The 23,800-nt window shown below is 36.2% G+C and overlaps 1 protein-coding gene across 2 annotated transcripts in view; it reads right to left on the reverse strand.

Moving 5' to 3' along the window:
- The window catches only part of Fap (fibroblast activation protein alpha), a 70,650-nt gene that overhangs the window by 7,386 nt on the left and 39,464 nt on the right, over nt 1-23,800 (reverse strand). For both annotated transcript variants that reach the window (XM_047545363.1, XM_047545362.1), the window contains exons 14-21: nt 23,694-23,764; nt 21,723-21,776; nt 19,977-20,101; nt 16,026-16,073; nt 10,781-10,879; nt 10,241-10,310; nt 9,309-9,503; nt 4,216-4,270 (exon numbers count right to left, since the gene is read on the reverse strand). In XM_047545363.1, the coding sequence (XP_047401319.1) occupies nt 4,216-4,270; nt 9,309-9,503; nt 10,241-10,310; nt 10,781-10,879; nt 16,026-16,073; nt 19,977-20,101; nt 21,723-21,776; nt 23,694-23,764 (717 nt within the window). The remainder of the gene's footprint in view (nt 1-4,215; nt 4,271-9,308; nt 9,504-10,240; nt 10,311-10,780; nt 10,880-16,025; nt 16,074-19,976; nt 20,102-21,722; nt 21,777-23,693; nt 23,765-23,800) is intronic.

Raw genomic sequence — 23,800 nt, forward strand, 5'->3', positions numbered from 1 at the left:
TGGGATGTTTAACATCATCTCTGGCTTCTATCTTCTCCATGCCAATAGCTGTCCTCCAGTATGACAGCCAAAAATGTTTCCAGACATTGCCAAATGTCCTGAGGGCAAAATCATCCTAGTTAGGAACTACTGTAATAAACAGACACTTCTTAGGCACCATGAATAGATATTTAGTAACCAGCTAAAACCAGGTTACTGAGCTTTGGTTTGTGTGAGGCAGACAAATGAAAAGGAAAAGTAAAAATGCTTCACACTATAAATGTAGTGTTTGTAGTTTTTGAACAACTATAAAAAAATTGGTTTGATTAGGCATGATGCATCATGCAGACCACAGAAATGCCTACAAACAGATACCTTCTTCCCTGATACAGAGTTCATTCAAAGCTAAACAACTCCTCTGGTCCTTCTTAATATTGTCCTCTTTCTTATCTATAACATTTTCTTTAGTCTCTGCCTGTATAAGAACACTTCAAGCTATGGTCTCTCTTCAACCCCTACTTCAGTGGCTAACTTCAGACCTTTGGTATTTATCCCTAGTATTCCTGCTCTTCTGGCCCTTTGGTCCACCCCTCCTCTCTGGCCACTCTCCACTCTGCTGCCAAGATTATCTTTCTAAGACACCAATACCACTTCATAATAACTTCAACAGTGTTCTCATAATAATGTCCATGGAAAATGTTGTTAACATATGCTTTGTGATGGAGAAGGAATAAAGCATTGTGCAATCACATGCTTTTTGGTAACATAGTGCTAAACAAAATTTAACACTATTATAAATATTTAATGATTTATCAAATTATTAGATCATAGAACCTTTTCTTGTAAAATCTCCTGGGACTAGTGGGACCCATTTTGGGAGAACATTGACTTATAGGATTAAATTCTAATTTAAACAACATCACAGATGCATGACATGGCCATGCATTATGTTAAGTATTTGAGAAACAAAGCCAAAAAAAGACAGTGTATTTACTCAATGAGTCTACATTCTTGTGGGAGAAACCAATAGACAGATGAAGACTGCTGATTCCCATAAGAAAAGTATTGGAACACAAGGAAAGTCATACCTCAGCTGTATTTTCAGGAACAAGCAGAAGCTTTCCATTTTGGAGTGAGAACGATGTGGGGAATGGAACAAGTGAATTGGAGTGAATGAACATTGCAAGCACAGGGAACTGCACATACAAAATCATGGGAACAAGGAAGAATAGACATAATCTAAGTTACTTAAAAGATGTAGGGAAAAGCGGGTAGAGATAACACTGGAAAAGTAACTTGGAGCCAGATTGCCAAGGGCATTGCATGCAAGGAAATGTATTTGGGCCTTATGAGGAGGGCAACATGGAATCCTAGAAAGTACAAGCAGAAAAGTGAAATAATAAAAATTGTGCTTCAGAATGATAACTTTTTAAACAACATTGAAGTTTGTGGGGCCAAAGCAGGGAAGATGGGTAAAAAGCAAATTGATCAGTTTAAAGAGGTATTACCCAACTGATGGCCCACGGACCAAAAGCATCAGCATTCCTGGGTTCTTATTAGTAAATCAAGCTCGTGAGTCCCACCCTAGAATAGTACACCAGAATCTCTGGTGCTAAGGCCCTGGAAGCTGTCTCAAACTCTGCAGGTTAGCTTATGCGTCTAAAATTTGACAAGTCCTGATCTAAATGGCATATGAAGAAACTCAAGCAAGGGCCATGACCATGGGGGATGGAAAGAACTTACCTAGATGCCTGAAGTTAGAGTTGACAGAATTTACCAACCAACAGAATATAGGAGTCAGAGAGAGGAGGAGGTTGAGAATAACTCTAAGCTTCATAATGTGGATGACTAGGTGCGCAGTATGGCCTTCTAATGAAGAAGGAGATTTGTCTTAAAGTAGACAGTATTAACTTTAGTTTGGGGGTAAATAAAACCTCAGGCCATTTGGGAGAGATAACCAGTAAGCAATTGAAAATAGGGGGTCAAAAGAAAAGTAGTTGCTAGTGGCAGGGAGGGATCTGGCATTCATCATTATTTTTTAAATCACAAGATTTCCTCAAGAAAATGAAGAGTATTTTGGGGTCAAGTCCAGACCCTGAAACACACTTATATTTAAAGAATTAATGCAGTGTAATGATCATAGAGACACAGACGAATGAAAAGAGAAAGATGTCATAAAGTCATGGACAAAGTCTATTCTCCTTAGGAAGTCTAGAAGGCCCTTGTTGTCTGGCCACCTTTCTATGCAGACTCATGTCCTACCTCTTCCTTAGGGTTCATTAGACTTGAAGTTTCATGTATTCCTGACCAACGCACACATGCCTTACTCTTTATTACCTCATGATTTGGGCAATGTGGTCTTTACTCTGCCTGGAATGCCCTGTTACTAAGCCATCTTTGCCAGTCTCAAGTGCTGACTCACTTCTGAATACTTCCTTAGCTCTCACAGCCATAAATAACTATGCTTCTTCCTGTTGTTCTTCACAGCAAGTTCATCTCTCTTAACACTTGAAACATAGCTGAGCCACTGCTTTTCCCCACAAGAGGGTCAGGGCTATACCCTATCATCCTTTCATCCTTAAAGACCTGAGGACAAGACCAATGTAAATTTATATGAATGAAAGAATGAATGAGTGCAGTGATCAGAGAGATGGATTAGTATATGTGGACTAGTCTAAAACCTGAAGAATAGATAAAAACAGCATAGTATTAAGGTCTTCTCTACCTTCGGTTCCTTCTGCTGATTTGATATGGACTCAGGTATTGCACCATCGACTGTCCACTCTCTTATCTCAATCAGTGTCTGCTTCATAATCACTATCATGTTGTAAATAAGGAAGAAAAGGAGTCTAATACCCTATTTCTCTCAGTGGCATTTGCACAGTTAGATGTGATGAGAATTTTTTATTGAAAAATTTTAGGCTGATATGGATGTACTTTCGGGTGATGAGTGGGTTCCTTAAGTCATCCCACACAGATGATTCTCTACCAAACTAATACCAAAGATGTTCTATAAATGAAATATAAAGTTCTACTTTATGGTTTTTTCAAAACCTGCAGATAAAGATAAGCATAAGGCTAAGAGAAATGTTAATGATTATATACAAGCATAAAGCTTGAAGCAAAAATTTTCAAAAATTTACTTTAGAAAATTTCATAAAAATGAATAGTAGGACAGGTCTTATCTGAAATATTTCACTAGAAAAATATTTTATTTATTTCCACCTATTTGAATTCCATTCTGTTATTTAACATTTGATAGTTTTAAGAAGGACCAAATGGTTTGAAATAACAACTTTCTCCAAATTCATAACAGCCCTTCATCTGGTCACTGAGCTGAAAGTTGAGCCGAATCCTACAGATTCCCTTCAATACTGGGTTTCATTCCCTTCATCTCGTGCAGGCCTCAGAGAAAACAGCCAAGAAAAACAACCCAAGCACAACCGGCTGCAAATTGACTTGCAAATGTACAAATTCAGACCAAAAAGTGAAGCAGGAAATCTTCTTTGAAGGGTAATTATCATAATTTATAATGGGCAAACCTAAGCTCTTTCCAATATTTCTCTAAACTTTCCAGTGACTTCATTGCCCATGGCCGATATATTTTGCCACTTCCTTTTTTGTGTACTTTCAACATCCACACCAGTCCTCAATTATGAGAAATTACCCCCATGACCAATAGCTAAGAAACCAAATAAAACTTTATTTCAGTTAACACAAATCAGCACTAAGTCTACTGAAGAATTTAAGTGTCAAAAATAAATAAATAATTAGAAAGAACGAAAGAAATCTAACATCCTGGATAGGACTGTAGTAGACTAGGTACTAAGTTTATATTATAAAATTCTTATAATTTCAAACTTTAGCTCAGCTTTTCACAAATGTGAAATATAAAATAGAAGCATATTCAAATCTAAAATAACGAAGGAAATTAAATGTCTGATGAGGATAATGCAGTTCAATATGTTATAATTTAGTACTAAAAATCCAGTAAAAATGTGTCAATTATGTGCTAATTTGCTGTATGAGAATGAATAAAATGATTGAAGAGAAAAAAAGGAACAAACACTTATAACCACCACTTTGAAGCTCAGATTATCCAAACTGACTGTTTCCATTGACAGATTAAATTATGTTGCAACATTAACATTTCATGAGAAACCTTATAAGCGAACACTTTAGAAAATGATGATTGCTGAACTGAATAACAGGCATAAAACATATAAAACAACTCACCCAGCCCCATATGGCTATTCTTTTTTCATCAATGAAACCCATTTCTATGAATTTTCTAAAGTAAAAGAAACAAATTTTTAGAATTTTAAGTGTGTACACATGACATTTACTTCATTACACAAGCATATTTAATCCAAAGATTTAATAGAAACGCTACATTTTCTTTGTTTAAACACATGCATAATAAGGCTGCATTTACAAATAATTAAAATAATATTATCATGTTTTCTGCAAAGGATAGAAAGATCCTCCTAGACTCCATCGAACATTTACTGAGTCATGTTCTCTGTGCTGTCAGGCCTAGCATCCTAACCATGTGGATGAGGTACTGAGATTCAGAGAGGTCAAGAGACCAGCTCGCAGTAACACAAGAAGGGTCAGCCCCACTGCATAGGACCAAATTTCTAAATCCCCAGCTTTTGGAAAGAAGGTTTTTGTCCTGTTGCTGTTTTACATTTTATTAATGTCTTATCACCTTTTGTGCTTAGTTGTTGGCAATAACTACCATTTCATTTTTAGCTATGTTGAGAAAAATATCCATCCTTCTCCCATTTCATACTTAGATGGCCTCAATTTACTACGGTATGAACAAGTATCTTTTAAAAGAGGGAAATGATTCATTCCTGCTCCATCATAGAAGAGCCTCCATTCAAAAACCATTTTTTTTAAATACAATTGTGCTTAGGAACAAGAGGCCATGGAAAAAGAACCTTTAAAAAGTCATGGGACGCCTTCAAAGTCAACACAGAACAAGTATTTTTATGCCATGTCCCTCGATGGCAGGTGTCCTAGAGCAACTGTGACTTATTTGGGGAATGGTTTGATAAAAACTCAAGCAAAGCTCAGGGAAACAGAAGGGGTGATAGGAAGAAGTGGTTGGAGAACTGGAGGAGCCTCTGCAGAAGTCACTGTATGCATCGGTAACGGGTGGGGAGGAGACCTAAGTGTCACACAGTCCCAGAAAAAATACCATTGTTTTGATCTCTTCAGTTTCTCTTAGTGACCTTTCTCATCAGTTCTTTGGAAGCAGAACTGAGTGATTTTCATTAGTTGAATAATGGAGTTTCTTAAAGGGATTTTACAGCAAACATTTCACTCATTGCATTGATTCATCATGCACGCTTCCGATGCATAGAGGAGTTGGGCAAATGCCCGGGACAAACATATGGGAAGAGGCCCCGTTAGTCACAGCTTACCCGACACTGATTCTGAAGGACACTGAGGAGTGTTCAGGGAAGAAATGCAGTAGCAAATGAAAAGTTGCTACCTGGGTGGATACTGCTCATGGTAAAGCAGAAATGTGCAGCAAATTGTGGCCCCTCAGCCCTTGTTCCATAAAACCTCAAAGCCCAAATGAAAGGAGAGAAGGTTCACTCTCTTGTTAAAAAATAGTCTTGCTACTAGTGCTTGAAGACAGTTCTGAGCCATAAAATTGGACGTGATTTTATGATCTCCCAGAAGCTAGCAATCATATTGCCTTGCATCTGGGGTAAAAAGCAAATAACAGGTGATACAGGGAACAGGAAATTCTTTATAGCTCCCTTCCTAGGTTTATTCCGAAAGGATGACATTTACAGGAAATGATAGTGCAATAGTTAACATGGAAATGAAACATTAACACTTAATGTGGCAGGACTAGGTTAAAAGTTAGCTAGATAATCTGAGTACTTTGAGATCAACAAGACCCTATAAAATTCACCCCCAAGCTTCCAGAAGGTTATCAGAAATGCTGATTGATAATGTGGTTAAATCAACACAATGTCACTAACAAATAGGATGCTTTCCTAATCTTAGAGCCTGAATTGAACTTTGCAATTTTTCCTCCCAATAAAAATGGCTCCAGGCCAAGGACAACTGGAAATCTTAGTGATCAATCATTATACTATTTTAGAAATATTCTTATTGGTACCATATATGAGTATGATAGGATATTTTTTCACATATAATTCTTCACCATTAACTCTTAAATTATATCAAAATTAAAAACTGTGGGAATGTTTAAAATGCCAAATACTCTCCAAATAAGCAGAGTTGACCCTATAGAAACTAAAAATTTATGGTACTCTTATATGTGCCATTTTCAGAGAAGCCCGAAGAAAGCAAGCCCAGTTCCACTTGTATGTGTGACTTCAGAAACATCTCCTCAGAACCCTCTCTTATAGACAGAAGATATGAGGTTGTATGACTTCTACTTTTTCTCTCCTGCTTTGCTTTGTTTAAATCTATTTGCTGGACTTGACTAGTATTTACTGTTGCTTCCAAATATATACATGATTTTCTTTCAATATGTACAAGCTTTAGCCAGATTGTATTTTATAAGAGATTCAAGGGGACAAATTTTATTCTTGGGCCTGGGAGGAATTTGAGGGTTACAAAGGAGGGATTATAAGCCCAATTTTTCGGGTCAGGTATTTGGTGTCTAATTTGCAAAACACTTCTTTGGGAGATAAGTGGTTATCATGCCATTATAACTTTATCCTTTTTAGCTTTTTTTTCTCAAAATATTGGGTTCCCGGGCCTCCTTTTCACTTTTGCCTAACAGAGGTTTCAAGAAAGTCCAAGGTCAGCCCTGGAGACATATGCCATGAATGGACCAGGCAGCCTCCTCCTCTTCTGGAATGTTTACTAAAATTACATCTAACAGCAATGCTGTCCCCTCAGAGTACAGACAGCTTATTCACCTTTACCAGATTGAAAGTGTATGGAAAGCAGACATTGTAAATTGAAAAATATCAGTGTACTACAATGGCATGAATTAATATTTGGTATGTTGTTGATGAATAGCTAAACAAATGAGTGAATGTATGCTTGTTCTACTGCAGGAAACTTTCTTCAGATATCATCCTAAAACCGGCTCAGGAAGGTAATGATAACCATTTACTGCTTCTGGTGCATCTTCAATTTAAATACCAAAGACAAACTAGTGTTACTGAAACAATTGGTAGAAGGTAGAATTTGTGACTTTGTGTCCTCTATATTGAATATCAGAAATAACAATCTTTATTAAGATCCATACATAGGGTTCAGATTTAAAATTTCATTCCATCCAAGGAAGACATTAAGAATTATTTGTTCTTAAGCTTGAATGCTACATTTCTGATGATGGTTAATCAATACACAAAAGTATAATATCATTTGTTGTCATTGGTGAATTGTGATGATGATGATGGTAGTGGTGGTGATTTTTTGACCAATGCCAAAAGAAACCACTTTTTAGCTCTACCAACTTTGGAAAAGATCAAATTAAATTACAAATGAAACATCATTGTCATCTTTGTGTTTTCATGTAGTCCTGGGATTACATGTCCTTAGTGCTTCTTGCATGGCTTAAGTAAAAAATAGGTTGACCCAAGGTGACCAAAAATAAACAAATAACAATTAAAAAAAAAAAAAACCTAAGGCATTAAAGCTACAATGCTGACAATAGCCAATTCTCTTGTTAAGGCATGCCACAGTCCTTATACAAGAAACTGATGTCTTGGTGGGACAAAATTCCTCCAAAGAAATTAATAGTGAAAACACAAAAAATATGGATCAGTGAGAATCAGAGAGGTTTCTAGAAGCAAGGGGTTAATTATGCACATTGATTTTCATGTTATTTAATAACCTATTTATTCATTTGCCTTATTTTATTGAAAGACTTTTTTTGGGGGGGCATACCGGGGATCGAACTCGGGTGCACTCGACCACTGAGCCACATCCCCAGCACTATTTTGTATTCTATTTAGAAACAGGGTCTCACTGAGTAGCTTAGTGCCTCACTTTGCTGAGGCTGGTTTTGAACTTATGATCCTCCTGCCTCAGCCTCCCAAGTGACTGGGATTACATGCATGCACCACCACGCCCGGCTCAAATAGACTTTTTAATTGAAATATTATGTGTATAGAACTGTTCACAGAATGGAAGAAACATATAAAATATGTAAGTTATTAGAATCTTTCTGTTTTTAAAGTAATTACTTGTGAATCTAAACTCTTCTGCTTTGATTAGAGATTAAAACACAACAGTTTTATTTATTATCTGGGCTTGGATCCTAGCTGTTAAATACAATCTGAGTTGTGTGTACTACTTTGAAATCAGTAACTATTAATGGCAATAGGTGATAAAAATACACTAATAAAATTTCTAAGTTGCTTTGCTGTGAATCAGTGTTTAACCTTCAACTGTCATGCATGCAAAATCATCCATGGCTGGGAGTACAATTATAATTATAATGTAGCTTTTAGATTTATAAACAACCATTCTATAACTCACTGACTTACACTCTAATGACAGAAACCCAACAGTTAGAGAAATAACCAGAAGAATCCTGTATAGTGTTTCCAAAGAAACAGCAATTTTGGTGGCAATGTTCTTTTTGTTTCACAAAAATATGATTGAACTGTAAATTGTGGTTGAAAATACACTTGATAATAAGAAACCAGATTATGAATCTGTCTTCCCACTAAATGTTTTATAATATTATTTTATTATATAAAATGTTTTTGTTAAGTAAAAATAGGCAAAAACTTTTATGCTAGCATAGCTGAACTTGACGTGTAGTTTAACCACAAATAAATACCCAAACCTAAAAATATGTAGTGCTCATGAAATCTTGAGTTATTTCTAAACTTAAGAGAATTCACAGTGCTTGTGCAAATTCAGATCTTTGGTTTTCTGAAGATTATTGCTAGAGTTACACAAAATTTTCTATGAATTGTGAGCCATAAATGAAAAGATATTGCAATAACTGACACAATGAAAAAGATGTGTCACTTAGCACTATAAAAAGTTTTTCTATATATTTATTAGATCCCTTCCATGAATAAATTTTTCCTGTATCTAGCAAAATATCTCTTTAAGAGTAATGATAGTTTTAGATCAAGGTAGGAAAATACACAAACAGAATTAAGTCCTTAAGAATGAAGGAATGGGACTGAGGATGTGACTCAGTGGCAGAGCACTTAGCTACTATGAATGAGGCCCAGGGTTCATCCACAGAACTGCAAACAAACAAACCATCACCACCACAACAACAAAAGGATGGAGAAACACAGTAGTGATTAATAATATTTGTTTCATGTTGATGTCATTTTTAATGAGAAGGTGCTCACCTGACAGCTGTAATCTGGTCCTCAACTTCATAAACACCCAGCTTTCGATAAACTGCATACAAGAGTTTGTCACCTTGGAAAGCTGTGCCTCGACCATCCACCAAGGCAATGACCATACCTTCCTTACTTGCAAGATAAGATATCCAATTAATAGCAAACACAGACCTCACACTCTGACTGCAGGGACCACCATACCTAGTGGGAGGGGAAAAAAAGAATCTCAGAATCTTTATAATAATCCATTTCCCATACTGGCCTAGCCTTGCCTCTAGTAATTCCCAGAACAATTATATGAAAAAATTTTAATAACAATGGCATTAGAATTGGCTCAAAATCAAGAGACCAGGCTTTTCCCAGAGGTTTGCTACAAGGAAGTTGTTTTGGGACACAGCCTCTCCTATTCCCCAAAACGGATACATCTAGGGTTGGCATTTCAAGGAATATGTGTGGGTTTTTCGTCATTTCTGCCACCTGCCACTTGCTAAAAGCAGACATAAGATATACTAAAAAAAATGCATGGTGTTTTAAGCAAATTGTGTGTAGGTCAGCACTGATTTTGGGTGTGATTCCACTAAATGTATTCCATTCCTTTATTTCATTTCTAACTCAATTACATAAGATGTTAAGATGATTTACAATATTTTTTTGGCTGCAATTTCTCTATCTCAAAGGTATTCTGACACATTCGGCAATTTGCCATGCAAAGGAAATTCAACACAGAAATCGCAGGCAAGTCCATCTAAAATCTCAAAACTTCCTCAATCTATTTTAAATAACCATATTTTATTTACTCTGATTAGTTGAGGAATATATAAAAACAGCATCAATAGGAACTGTTACCAAGGAGAATGGTTCATTCTATTTCATAAATGTGTATTTCATCCAACATATTTTCAGTAAATAGATTTTACACCAAAGAAAATATTACATACACTTGAATTAGCAAGGGATACTTCTTTGATCTGTCAAATTGAGGAGGAAGAATCATCTTGTACCACAATGCTTTGGGGAAAAAAAGGAATACGATCTTTATTTCACAACATTCACGATATCATTTATTTTCTTTAATAACAATATACACCAAAAAAGAAATACACAGCTAGTAAGTCAATAGGAATTAAGAATATATTTTAAATTGATTTTTGTTACATATATTATATCTAATTTACAAAGGACTAGAAAGCTTAAATTACTGTTTGTTCTAGAAGCAGACTTTCTAAAATTAAAATTAGATTAGATCTTTTTAAAAAATGTCAGTTGCAAGAGAGTTCTGGAAAAGTATAAGATCAACTGTATTCATAACCACATTAAAAATGTTTAGCAAAACTAAATATCATTGTAATAAGACCGTTTTAAACAAAAGCCTCTAATAGGTCAGAGAGTTTGGACCATAACATTTACCCTAAAAATTTTAAAGCAGGAAAATTATTCAACTTCATATTGATAAGGGAGAAGTTTTTAAAAGATCTTACTAATTTCATTCACTTCGAGCTTCTTCATTTCCTCTTTAGGTAGCTGGATAGTTTTCAAAGCATTTTCCAATTCTTTGTTTTCTTCTAAGATTTTAATTTCTTAAAAAATAAAATGTTTATTTTTAATTAATAATGTTTCCATAAATAATTTCTTTCTTAAAATTCCTTTGTCTTTAATACAGATAAAACTGAAACAGGTTAAGGCTTCCTTAGGAGATTTCATATTGACGAGCAGTTTTAAACCAGTCTTCAGAACAGATACAAATTTATGAAGGACATCACATTTCAATCACAGCTTCCTATGCTGATCCTTATGGCATTGTAATTTCTGACATTTTCAGCAATATCACAGAAGCAACAATGTTAATTCAACACATTTTCCCATCTTCAATTATTGCTTTTTTCCACTTTAAAGCCAGGACCTAAGTAGGTGACATTTCTTCCATCATCCATTAAAAAATAAGTAGTAAATACAAAATGAAAATTGTTGAGCCCTCAAATTCAAAAGAATTAACTGGGAAGTTCCAGAATTTAAAATTTTTCAGGAGTGAAGACAAATACTATCTCTATGATTTTCATATCTATTCTTGACCTTTTCCTACTGCACTTAATCTAAGAAGTTCTCTTTTTTTTGTAACTGAATAACAATGTGTTATTCAATAACCAAATCCTTTCATAATATATGCATATACATATGTACATATGTATATATCTGTAAAACAACAACATGTAAATGCATTATGCTCTTTTTGTCTTACATCTTAAAAGATCTGAAAACTGCTGTTTTTACTTGAGCCCAGTTGTGTTTCACACTTTAATTTTAGCAACTGAATAAATTCATTGATCTCCTGAATATTAGAGATCGATGAGACATGCAAATAGTTTTCCAGAAATGGAGGGCTTTTTTCATCAGGTTTATATTGATATAGGACTGACGCCAGCATCTTCTAGATAAAAAGTTTGTCTTTTGCATAATATGTGGAGTTTGGGGACTAGATTGACTTATGAAATATGGTGATTACTACATAAGCTATCCTGAAGACTTCTTATTCATTTGTCATTTTGAAAAAATGTTTCCTGAAAATAGCGAAGTGGAGACTTGTGACTACAATAAGTTTGCCAAACCACTTCTCTTGTAACTATCAGTTTTCATATACTCAGGGCATTTTGCTCCAACATGTTATATTTAATCTTAGCACAAGTATGGATGTTTTGGGTAGGATTTGTATAAGATGCATATTAAATTTCACAATAGCTTTGGGTAAGCCATCAGAAAACAGATACTTGTTACACCTTAAAAATTGAAACCAAAAATAAATAAATGAATGAATAAACAAATTGAGTACACAATTCTGAGTAGAGCCAACTTCACTTTCCTTTTATGGATTCTGTATGTGAATAAAGTGAATTCTACATGGAGCAAGCACACAGAATGTTTGATTATTGATTGCTGGATTGAATGATTTCATTGGTTGCTATTTTTGTTATTTTACCAAGTACTAGAAATAGGAGGTGTTACCAGGTTGGTATCACTTTGACTCCTTCTCCAGTTTGTTTCTATCCATTGAACTCTTCTGATTCATGACAATGAAATGCTAAATTTAACTAAAAAGCTAACTAATGTCTCTACAATCAGAGTTATATTTTTAGGGATAGTGATTGGGAAATTTTCCGACTTTTTGAAGCACAAATGGAATTTCATAGGGTTATAAGGGAAGTGAAAGGTGATAGCTGGACTTCTTTATCAGGCTTTGAATTGAAAGCCTGTAACCTGCAAGGAGTGGATAGTACAGATGGCACCCTTTATTTTTCTTCACTTGTCATTGTGTACTCAGTACCCAATGCACTGACATGTAGTATGTGCTTCATATGTATTCATAGAGTGTTTATTTATTTATTATTTAATACCAGGAATTGAACCCAGAGGTGCTTAACTGCTGAGCCACAACCCCAGCCCTTTATTTTTTATTTTGAGATAGGGTTGCTTTTGACATCACTAGGTTGCTGAGGCTGACTTTCATCTTGTGATCCTCCTGTCTCAGCCTCCCAAACTGCTGGGATTATAGGTGTTCACCACCATGCCTGGTTTGTAGAATCTTCATTATGATGAATTAAGTTTAAGAATGATGGCTTTAGTATTTGATTTTTGTTAAAATCATATGAAAATGCAATATTGCTCATTAGTTAACTTATGTGAGGAATTTGTGGAAAAACTGATAAGTGAGGCCATTCAGTCAGTAGCTTAATTTTAATGAGAACCTTCCTTGCCCAAAGCAACTAAGTTTCAACGGGGCCCTCAATGTCAATGTCATTTCTTCTAGGTTTCCATAGCATCTGGTTCAAATACTATCTGCTATTTTTCAAATGACCTTCATCTTTGCAAGGAAAATGAAACCACTGCCCTCTCTTCCATAATGCTTACAGATTTCATTCAATTATGCCAGTACTTTCTTCATTCTCTACCATCACAACACAAGAGATTGATCTCTTTACCTGTCTCTGGACTCCATCTCCTCCCAACTTCTTACTGGACTCCCTTCTCTGTTTCTTCAACCTCCTTTTTGTTTCCTAATTTCTTCCATCAGCATTTAATCATACTCAAGTATTTATCATCTTTCAAAAACAAAATTAAAACTCCATCAATCACCACTTCCAGCCATCATCCTACTCTCTTCTCTTCTCAACACAATCAGGTCTACTCCTTCTATATCTCTTACATAGGCCTACCTTTACTTCCATTTGGCTTCCACCTCCACTGCTAGACTGAAACTGCTCTGACCAAAGTAACATCAATCTCCTTGTAGCTAAATCCATTAATTTAGAGTTGGTCAAGCTTCACTTTCTGCAGCATTTGACACAGCAATGCACATCCACCTTCTTGAGCCCTTTTCCTCCCCTGCCTTCTATGACACCATACTCTCAGGATTGTCCCTCACAGCTGTTCCCTTACAGCATCATTTTATTTTTCCATTTCTCATGTGTTGATGTTCTACATGGTTTTATTCTAGATCCACTTTCCACTAACCCCATCCAACCCCCATTTTTACAATTCTGCTGATCTCATCCATTTCCAAAGCCTTTGTAACCAGCTATTCCATAAACTAATGACATCTTGATCATCATCTTCAGTACAAATTAATGCTCTGACATGCAGATCTAAAACTATGTCACTTTAGGACAGCTCTATTTAAATATCCAGTCAGTATGCTGAACACAACATTCAAAGGAAAATCCATCATCTTCCCAAAGTGAGTCCAAAATTCATTTTCCATTGTGAGTCCTTTTTTCCAGCAAAAAGCACAAATTTCATTCAACTTGACCAAGCCAACCACTTAAGCAGTATCAATTGCTCTCTCATATTCATGAGCCTCAAATTAGATATAGCTACCATTAGGAAATATGTTCCATGCCCCCACCCCCCAAAACAAGTCAGATGTGGTGCTCTGTCTGCATTCATTTTTTTTCTGTATTTCTTCTCTTTTAGAATATTATCTTACTTTCCTGTAACTTCCCATTCACATAATTGCATCCCCCACTTCCTTGAGAACACGGATACTTCTAGCCCAGTATCTATCATTTTAGAGATCTAGTAAACTAGCACAGTGTCGAGCTTAATTTGGTAATGTGCCCAATAAATATTTTTTGAATGAAAATTGCTGGCACCAAATGCAATGAAAGTGGGTAGAATAACTATATATAAATAGAAGATACAGCACTAACTGTAAAACAGTAGCTGGACATTTATGAAAGGTACAGATTCAAAACACAATCCAAGATCTACTAGATTGGAATCTCTGGGGAAGACCTGATAAACTGCATTAATGGTAAACATAGTAGAAGGATTTCAATATAAGGCAAGCTCGCAGAACTGTGATCTAAAAGAATTTGAGTGCTTTATTGTGAATTAGAAAATATAAAAACACAGATGATGTATGTCGAGAGTGACACAAACACTGTACCTACTTGACAAGCATTCAGTGAAGTAATAAAATCTCAAAAGCAGTACACAGTTTAGCATCTGCAACAAATACGACCAGTACACTAGGAGAAAAAAATGCTATGATATAGAAATTCATGCTATGGGAAAAAAATAGCTGAGTTTTATTTTACAGTCAGGATAAATTGGGAATTTTATATCTATGGTGTTTTGCATTAAAAGAAAACTTAGGACTTGGAAGTACAGTACTTTAAAATTTCTCTCACTGAAGGTTGAGATGAGCCAAATTATGAATCTATTATTCTTAAAAGCATTTCATTATTAGATGCAAAGTTAAAACACCACAAAATGAAACTAGATTCACAGTAGTTCTGTATTACAATGTGGGTCCTATTTAGAGATCCTGAATGAACTCTGATTTTCCTTATGATTTTATTTTTACCTATACTTAAGCCATTAGTCAAACTAATCTTATAGTAAGCATCCTAACTTGTCACCAAAGCTGACCAGAGACAACTGTAGGCATGAGTGTTGAAGGAAGTGACATCTGCATGTCCCTCACTGTCCCTGCTCTCCAACAACTCCAACCATATGACACTGTTTAATAGCAAATCAAAAGATAATGGAGAATCAGCTGGATGAATATCAAAGCAATTAGGCCCTTGGAAACTCTGTTGAGAGCAAAAGCAGTCATCTCTGAGCTGTGAACTATCTTGAACCAATATCACAAATTTAGGGCACAGGAGGGCTGTCTCAATAGCAGTTGAAAATGGAAAGAGCCTCCAAATTTCAGGGCTTTCATATGTGGCAACTAGAGTGATGTAGTTGTTAAAAAAAAAAAAAAAAAAAAAGCTAGAATGATAGTCACCCTCTGTTCTGAACTGGAGAAGTTATATCTAGAATTTGTCTCATTTGGGATGTTACAAAACAACAACAAAACCCCCCAAAGCAAAAGCTTCCCCGCAAAACAGGAATTCTTTTTTGGGAAGGAAAGTGTACTGAATATTCTGTTTCTTTCCAATTTGAATCTGTGCTTTTTATAAGGCCAGTTGGGGAAGATAGAATTAATCCCTATGATATAATTTATTTGCATTATGCCAGATTCTTACTGCAAATAGTCATTGAATTCCATGTGATCAGGCTTGAGTCAAATAATATCCTGATCTGTGTAATAATAAGTTGTATGCTAACAGGATTCCATCACAGTTCCTCTTGTTTGTGTGAGGCCACTGTCCTGCTCTCTCTAGTGGAGTATCACTGAGAATTCAGGATGCTTTTAGACAAGCCAGCAGCATGCAAGGGAGTTACCTTGATCTGTGTGACCATCATGAAGGGTGGAAATGGGGAGGCCTGGACCTGTGAGCAAGACAGAAGCAAAAACATGGCTTAGTGTTAAAATCACACTGTGTTTTCAACAAGGACTGCTGGCAGTATTTGAGATTAGTTTCAAGTTCAAGTACCTTCTTTAATTCTGTAGTAATTTTTTCCCATGGAGAAATAACATCACATTTGTTACATTTAAACAACACATGAGATCAGAGCCCAAAGAACAAAGATAAGAGAAGCATTACTTATACGAACACTTTCTGAGAGTGATCCTGAATGTTTAAAATCTAATTACACAAAGGGGCCCCTGAAGACGCCCTGGCAAATGTCCTTCTGGGAAGATGTCACACTCCGTTGGGCCTGTTTTAGCTGTGTCTTTATCAGTACTTCATCCATACCCAGATCATATTTTGAATCTGGCTTTCTGATTCCATGTTCAGTTTATTTTGTTGGATAAATTCAGCATTGTTTTCCTCTATGTAATGACAACATGCAGAAATAAATTGATCTAGAATATATTCTTTTATAAATATGCTGTTTCATGTCTCGTTCCCTGGGATACAGAAGGTTTGTAGGTCAGAAGTTCATGGTGGAAAGGGAGGCCTTTAGAGGCACACTTGTGAGGCTAGTGTGGAAGGATGTGGCAGGAAGGGAAGATGGGCTTCAGTACTGTCACATAGATACCCCAGCCTAACTCTGCAGATCTCTGGAACTAACTAGTCAGCAGATTTGTTCTTTCAGGACAGCAGGGCAGGCTTTTATCCCCTATCATGGAATGTAGTCATTGCATGTGGCCTGGGACTAGAATAATCTGTAGAGGGGGACTCAGTTATAAGCCCACAGCCAAGGGCACCCTCATAAGCTGGAGAAATTTTAGTGAATCAGTTCTTGAGATGGTGGGAGTGGATCTGGCTGGCACCAACGTCCACTACACATTCCAAAGTAGACTTCAGCTTCTGTGTGCAGAAATTGGTCATTTTAACAAGATCTATAAATAAATACCAATTATCTATCATTCACTTGACTTGTAGAATCAAATAATAGCTGGAATTGCACTCTTAAAGAAAGTCAGTCTTAAAGACTGCTCAGGCAGTCGATGGGTTAAACAGGCAACACATGTGGAGGGTAAGGTAGATGTTCCTGCCACCCCAGTACTTCCTTCTGTGTAGAGGGAACAGGATCAGAGAAGTACCCTTGACCCCAAGCAAAGCAGAGGAGGGGTGACTTTCTAGATGAATTCTGGGAAGACCTGGCTATGAATAGTTTCTTCTGTCTGCTCCTGGCATCTTTATGTCTTCTGAGAACATGCTTTCGATCTATTCCTCAGAACTGTAAGTGTGATAATGCCACACGCTATGGGGTAAACCTATAGATGTTCCATTGTACCCATATCTGTGGGGACAATTATAATTCTGTGGGGCAATATTAGGAAGCCACACACCTCAGTCACATTTTCCAACTAGCCTTTATAAATAATAAAGTTAACATTTTGATTTCTTGCCTGACACCTTAGTCAAACTTGGGCTGGAGCAAACAGATTTCATTAACTGTCTCAAAAACCAAAGTTCTTGTGTGGAATCTTAGAGTTTTATAGCATGTAATTGCAGAGATTTTCATTTAGGTTAGTTTTTCTTCAAAGATATCAAAAGTGACAAAGTATGCTGATGACCTTTTGGGCCAGAAGGGAAAGACATGAGCCAGAAATATAAACTTCTAGACTTTAACCAATCAGCACCCATACTGCAGTTCCAGTAACGAAAACCTTGCATTTCTTTTTTTGTCTAAACTATGAGTCAAACTAATGACTGACTGCTCTTGACACTGTAGCCCGAGGATAAGGTCCTAAAGGCCTGAGTACCTGTTGTCTAGAATTCCTATATCACATCCCTTTTGTTCCATCAGCATCATCAATGTGATTTCACCTGCTTTAATCTTGTCATCTGGGACTTAGCACCCTTTTGGAGAGTTTGAAGTTACATAATGAGGCTTTACTCTTAGTCCTAAAGGGAAAGATTTCAAGGTTTTTCCTATGATGGTGCAGTGACTCATTTTACTGGAGCTTCAAAAACACCAGACGATGTGATGCTTCCCACACAGTATATTTTTTGCTAAATGGGAAATTACCATACTGCCGAGGAAGAGTGAGTGGTGGAAAAGTCAGGCGATTCAAGTTCTAGAAAGGACTCTTCCACCAACTTTTGATGAGAGCTTAGTCTTTGATTTCTTATTTCTTTAGTAGGCATTTAGTCTCAAGTAGATATTAGGGAGTCAAAATGATGTAACATGTGGTAGAGTGCTTTCTAAAACATTATTCAATTACAGAGTGCATGTCAATATAAATGCAGGTACATTAATATAGTGTCACTGATGCCTTTATCAGCAAATGCATCAGCACAATACAAGTTTCTCGGTAGACTTTGCAAAAGACCGCAATGCTATGATACTCCCTAGCACCTATGTTCAGTCTCCAAATACTGAATGGCTAGTATGCATTAGACATTCTTCTTGGCCTTATGTATACAAAGATTAAAAGAAAGCAGCTCCTGCTTTCCAGGAGAGAAAGACAGATAAACAGTTGACTCAGTGTGGTTAGCTCAACGATGCTGTGTGCCTGGCACATAAGCTTTGAATACATGTTACATAAATATAGAGCTTTGGTTGAAAAATGTTTTATAGAACTTGAGAGGGATATTTAATGTATACCTTTGAATGCCATAGCCACAATCAGCACATATGGTCATGAACAACAATCTCTTGACATTTGAAAGATACCACTGACCAAACGCTTTATGACAGTGTTATTTAAAACTGACATCTTGTGCCATCTTGAAGGAGGCATTTGGGTTAAAATGCTTATTCATGTCCACATAGTCAAATGAACTGTGGTTCAGGTTCTAGGCCCAGGTGGTTGGATTGAGGGAAGTGGCATGTCAGGTGTCCTTCATTCTGGTTCTCTTTTCAGGGAACTCTGCAACTTAGCAGGGATCTTAATCAGAGATTCTATGTGTTCTCCAAGCCATGCTCTCCGATATAGGGAGTTGATACCAGAAATGCGAGGGCAGCACACATTTCGTATGATCTTACACCAAATGCTTTAATCCCTACTCCAAAATTGGGGATTAGCTAAGGGGAGGAGACAGAAATGGGCAAATCAGAGATTTTCAAATCCAGTTTTCCAAAACTCTGTGATGACTACTGAGATCTCAACAAATTGAATTGATCTATAGTGTTATCTTAGCCTGTTTTACTATTTGTCGCATGTTCAAGATAAAACTTGAATAAAACTATTAGAATAGAAATTATTCAAGAAATGAACCCACAACCTGGAAACCAGGAAGTGATTATTTTATACTTGACTCAATTACTTAAGATACCATTCAAAGTTTGAAAGGGTGTACAGAATGACAAAGGTTCATTTTCTATCCCCATTGAAACAGAAGTTGGAAGTAAGATCAGCCTCCAAGGAAAGATCTCAGGCCTCTAGGTCATTGTTCTTACTACTGGATGTAGGAGTTTGACGTTTCTCCAGCAAATGAGGCCCAAAGTCCAGCAACCATTTTACCAGAGAGTGCTTCTTTCTATGATATTGCCCCTGCCATAGTCAGGGGGAGACTGTGTTTGAATGCAACATCATGGTGCTATGGCACATGGTGGTTAAGAGCATGGGATTTAGAAGCAACGGATTCTTGCTTCAGTATGGCTGGTGGTTAACAGCAGTGCACACCTTTGGCAAGTTATTCTGTTTCCTTAAGTATAAAATATCGTTTATAACAGTACCTTCCTACCTTGCTTTCATTGCTTTCCTTAGCATTAGATAAGAGCCTTACATGTAAAGAGCACTCAGTACCTGCAGCTGAGAACAGACCAGATGGTGGTGACAAGGGCAAGGACAGTGGAGTGGGGTGGCATGCTGGTGGTAGGGCCATCACCTACCGTAACAGACGAGTGCATAGTACTTGGCATAGTCGCTGAAACTTGCTGTGTAATATTGGCACCTTTCTTTCCTTAGATGGCAAGTAACACACTTCTTGCTCGGAGGATAGCTTCCAATGCTAATTCTAGAGGGAAATGAAAATAAAACTAAGCTAAAATTTTGAGATTGTATTTATCAAAATGTACTACTCCATGTAAAGTGACTAATTTACATATTGACATCAAACCCACTCTATTTTTCGGTTGCCAATATCATTTAAAGTAAAGGGGAATCACAGTATTTTGATGTAGTTTGATTTTTGATCCACTTGTGCCTGAAGAGGCATAAACTTGAGGGAGAAGCCCTGTGTGCTTTTCCTAAAGTAGGAGAAACGTCTAAGACTTTCCATGGAAATGAGGTAGACACTTCCCATAATCACTTTATGGAGGGGTTGGGAATCCATAGCTCTTCATCTTCCCATCTCTTTTTCTACCCCATGGCAAAACATGCAAGGAAAATGTAGCAGTGTCACTAAGAAAGGGGTTCTTATTCTAATCATAAACCTGGGAAGGGAAAATGCTAATAAGAAAATTGGAAATAAGCAGCCATGATTCTATGTACCTTTGATTCCTTTCAGCAGAAATTTGGACTTGAAACTCAGACTGAGAATGCTCCCTCCTCATATCCCTAGCCAAGCCAGCCTGCACCTTCCACAGTGGCCCTACACTCACCCCAGCAGAGCTTCTGTGTGTTTCCTGAATGAAGCAATTGATTTTAATAGATAAGACTCCTAGGCCTTTCAGCAAACTCTCAGAATTACAATCTCACTTGGGAGAAAATAGATGATGTTATGCCAGCGTATAGGCAGGGCCACAACCCCATAGTGGCTGTCAGGGTTACTGTGCCACCTCAGAGTTCCTTCTACTGTCCCCTGACCTTGCCTTGGGCATGGCAGAGAGTAGACGGAGACATGGCTCACTCCAGAGGAGGATGCTCTCCAACAGCTAAGGGAAGAGCAAGATCCAGGAGGGGACAGAAGAATATGACACAGGAAAACTTCTAATTTCTCCTTTATAGTTAGTTTTCATGTTCATGTTTTAGTGTGTCATTGGAAACGAAAGGGAGGGAGTTAACAAGGACTCAGAGGTCAGAATGTCCAGGTACAGATTGTGGCTTTAATAACCCCACATATCTCAGAGTCATGAGGATTAAATAAAGTTATAGATACAAATCAGATAAGAAGTGCCTGGCAGATAGTGGACTACTAGCACATGGTAACTATTGGTTCTATTTCTTCATCCAGAAGGAGTGCTGAGGGCACCATTCCAGCCATCAGAAGGACATTAATGCAAGAAGAGAGATGACTTACGCCAAAGTGAGACATAATAAAACAAATCACATCTTATGGAATAAAAACAATACCTGACACATAGTAGGAACACAATAAAATGTGTTAAATAAATAGATGTCCTTAATTACCTCCAAATGTTGTTGAAATATTTAATATCATATAAATAACAGTATTTATATTAACATTAGAATTTACTGTTTTTTCCTTTTGAAAATGAACATTTTGAAATGACTAAAAATGTATGTTTTTTATTCTGATGTAGTAGAAAACAATGTTCCCTGAATGTTTTATATTATAAATAATTTTTATTTATTAAGTTTCATACTTTAAAAATATCCTACTTCTCCTGGGGATTATGACATTTTTATTTAAATATCAATATATATAAATAAAAGAATGAATTGGTATAATTTACCTGTAGATATTTCTTCTTCCAGGGTAACCTTCGAATTCATTGCTAGAATAAAACCTGAAAATGTATTCAGAAATTATTAAGTATTGATGATTAAATGATTATAGTATTGTTACTAATATTAGTAGAGTAAAAAATACAGGCAAGCATTCACTTAATAAAGTTATTAATTGGCAGTTATGTGCACAAATCACTGTTATTCATAACAGAATTTTGGGTATTTATCCTGACTTCTAAATTATCAGAGAAAGATTAAATTATGCTGAGAACTCATTTTATTATAGGTATATTATATTTTGATTCATTATGATCCATGTGATATAAACTATGATTTTAAATTATTATTATAGCTTTCCTTTTCCATAACTAATAAGCCTACTGGTTTCCATGTATTATATTATTTAATTTTGTCTATGATTGTGAATACAGTTTGAATTTATTTTATAGTAACCACGATAGGAGCTAAGCTGGCCATGAACCAGGGAAACTCATCCAAATGGGGATACCACACACATTAAGGCATGTTAATTTATCCAGAAGCAAAACACACCACGAGAGAGCACCCTTACAACTTAAGTATCCAGGGAGTATCATTCTAACCAGTCTTAATACAGTTCTGAAGTGGGAAATTCACTTTAGGGATATAATTTTCATTCCTCTGTAAATTCATCTTAATATCACAGGTAACTGTCTTAACAAATGTATACTGAACTCCTTCTCTGTGTCAGACATAGTGCTAAGTGTCACACAAAAAAGATGTAAGAGTAGATTTGTCCTCTGAATATACCTTTTATTGTCATCATTCAAGTTCAGAACTCAGTTCAATTTTATGACCATAGCTGTGTCATTTTTTTTTTTTTTTTTTTTTTGAGATAGGGTCTCACTAAGTTCCCTGGGCTGGCCTGGAACTTGTGATTTTCCTGCCTCAGCATCAGTATCTGGGATCAAAGGCATTTACACATACGTGGGTCTTCTTGTCTTCAATTTTCTATACCACCTAAATCTATTATATATGAACCTAATCTCCCATCCGTTTTTATCTTTTCACTCCCTTTACTATAGAGATTTTAATGACTGCTGGATATAAGGTTCAAACTCCCTTGCCCACAAAAATTCCACATATTAGCAATAGGTTTTTGACTGGTGTTTATCCAGTGAGCTTGGCTAATGATTTTGACCTTTTGCTCCATGAATTTGAGGTAATCACAGGCAGTTTATGAGTACTGGATTTAGACCGCATTAGAAGTGATAGGCAGGAAATGTACATTGGGATTAGAGAAGTTTTATCATAAATGATACTTTCAAAATGGTTTCTTTAGACAGTATTCAGGATGGAGTAAGAAGGAAATAACCAAAAGAAAAACGTTCCCACTGAAGGATAAAAACAAAAGCCTTAAATTTAATAGGGTTTAAGTTTTGAATCTTCATCTGTCACTGAGTGGCTTTTGATCAAGTTTATTAAATTTTATGAGTATCAGTTTTCTTATCTGTAAACTTGAGAAAATTATTTCTACTTTATAATATCTGGTACACAGTAATTCCTCAATAATGAATAGATGTTATAGATGGTAATATTAAACTTAGATAACAATGAATCATTACAAAATATTTTCCATGTCTATGGGCTACCCACCCTTGGAATTTTGAAGCTTGCTCATTGCTTCAAGTGCTGAAGAGTAAAACGTGTCTTGAGAATTAGTTGTTGTTTTAAAATTTTTATACTTTTCATTTAATTATCTGTCAAGTATCAGAATAAAAATGACTACTAAAAATTTTTTCCCAAAGGAAAGACTATTGACTAATTATTAAGGAATGTACAATCTTAAATGAAATCAGAGCTGTAGGAACTAAACTACAGAGTAACAGAAATGCTCTTTTAGTTAACTGGAAGAGATGGTGCAGTATCATTTTTACGTCCATCGGTTGGTGCCAATTAAAACCTGAATGGTGCATCGTGCTTCATGCAGTACTTACAGTGAATCCTGTGTTACTCTGAATATATTTATGGCCTCCCACTTGCCACTTGTAATTTGAATAGCATTTTCCTATAAAAAGACAAACATTATGTTGTGTGAATCTGA

Source organism: Sciurus carolinensis, chromosome 3 (assembly GCF_902686445.1).
Source record: "Sciurus carolinensis chromosome 3, mSciCar1.2, whole genome shotgun sequence".
Lineage (NCBI taxonomy): Eukaryota > Metazoa > Chordata > Mammalia > Rodentia > Sciuridae > Sciurus > Sciurus carolinensis.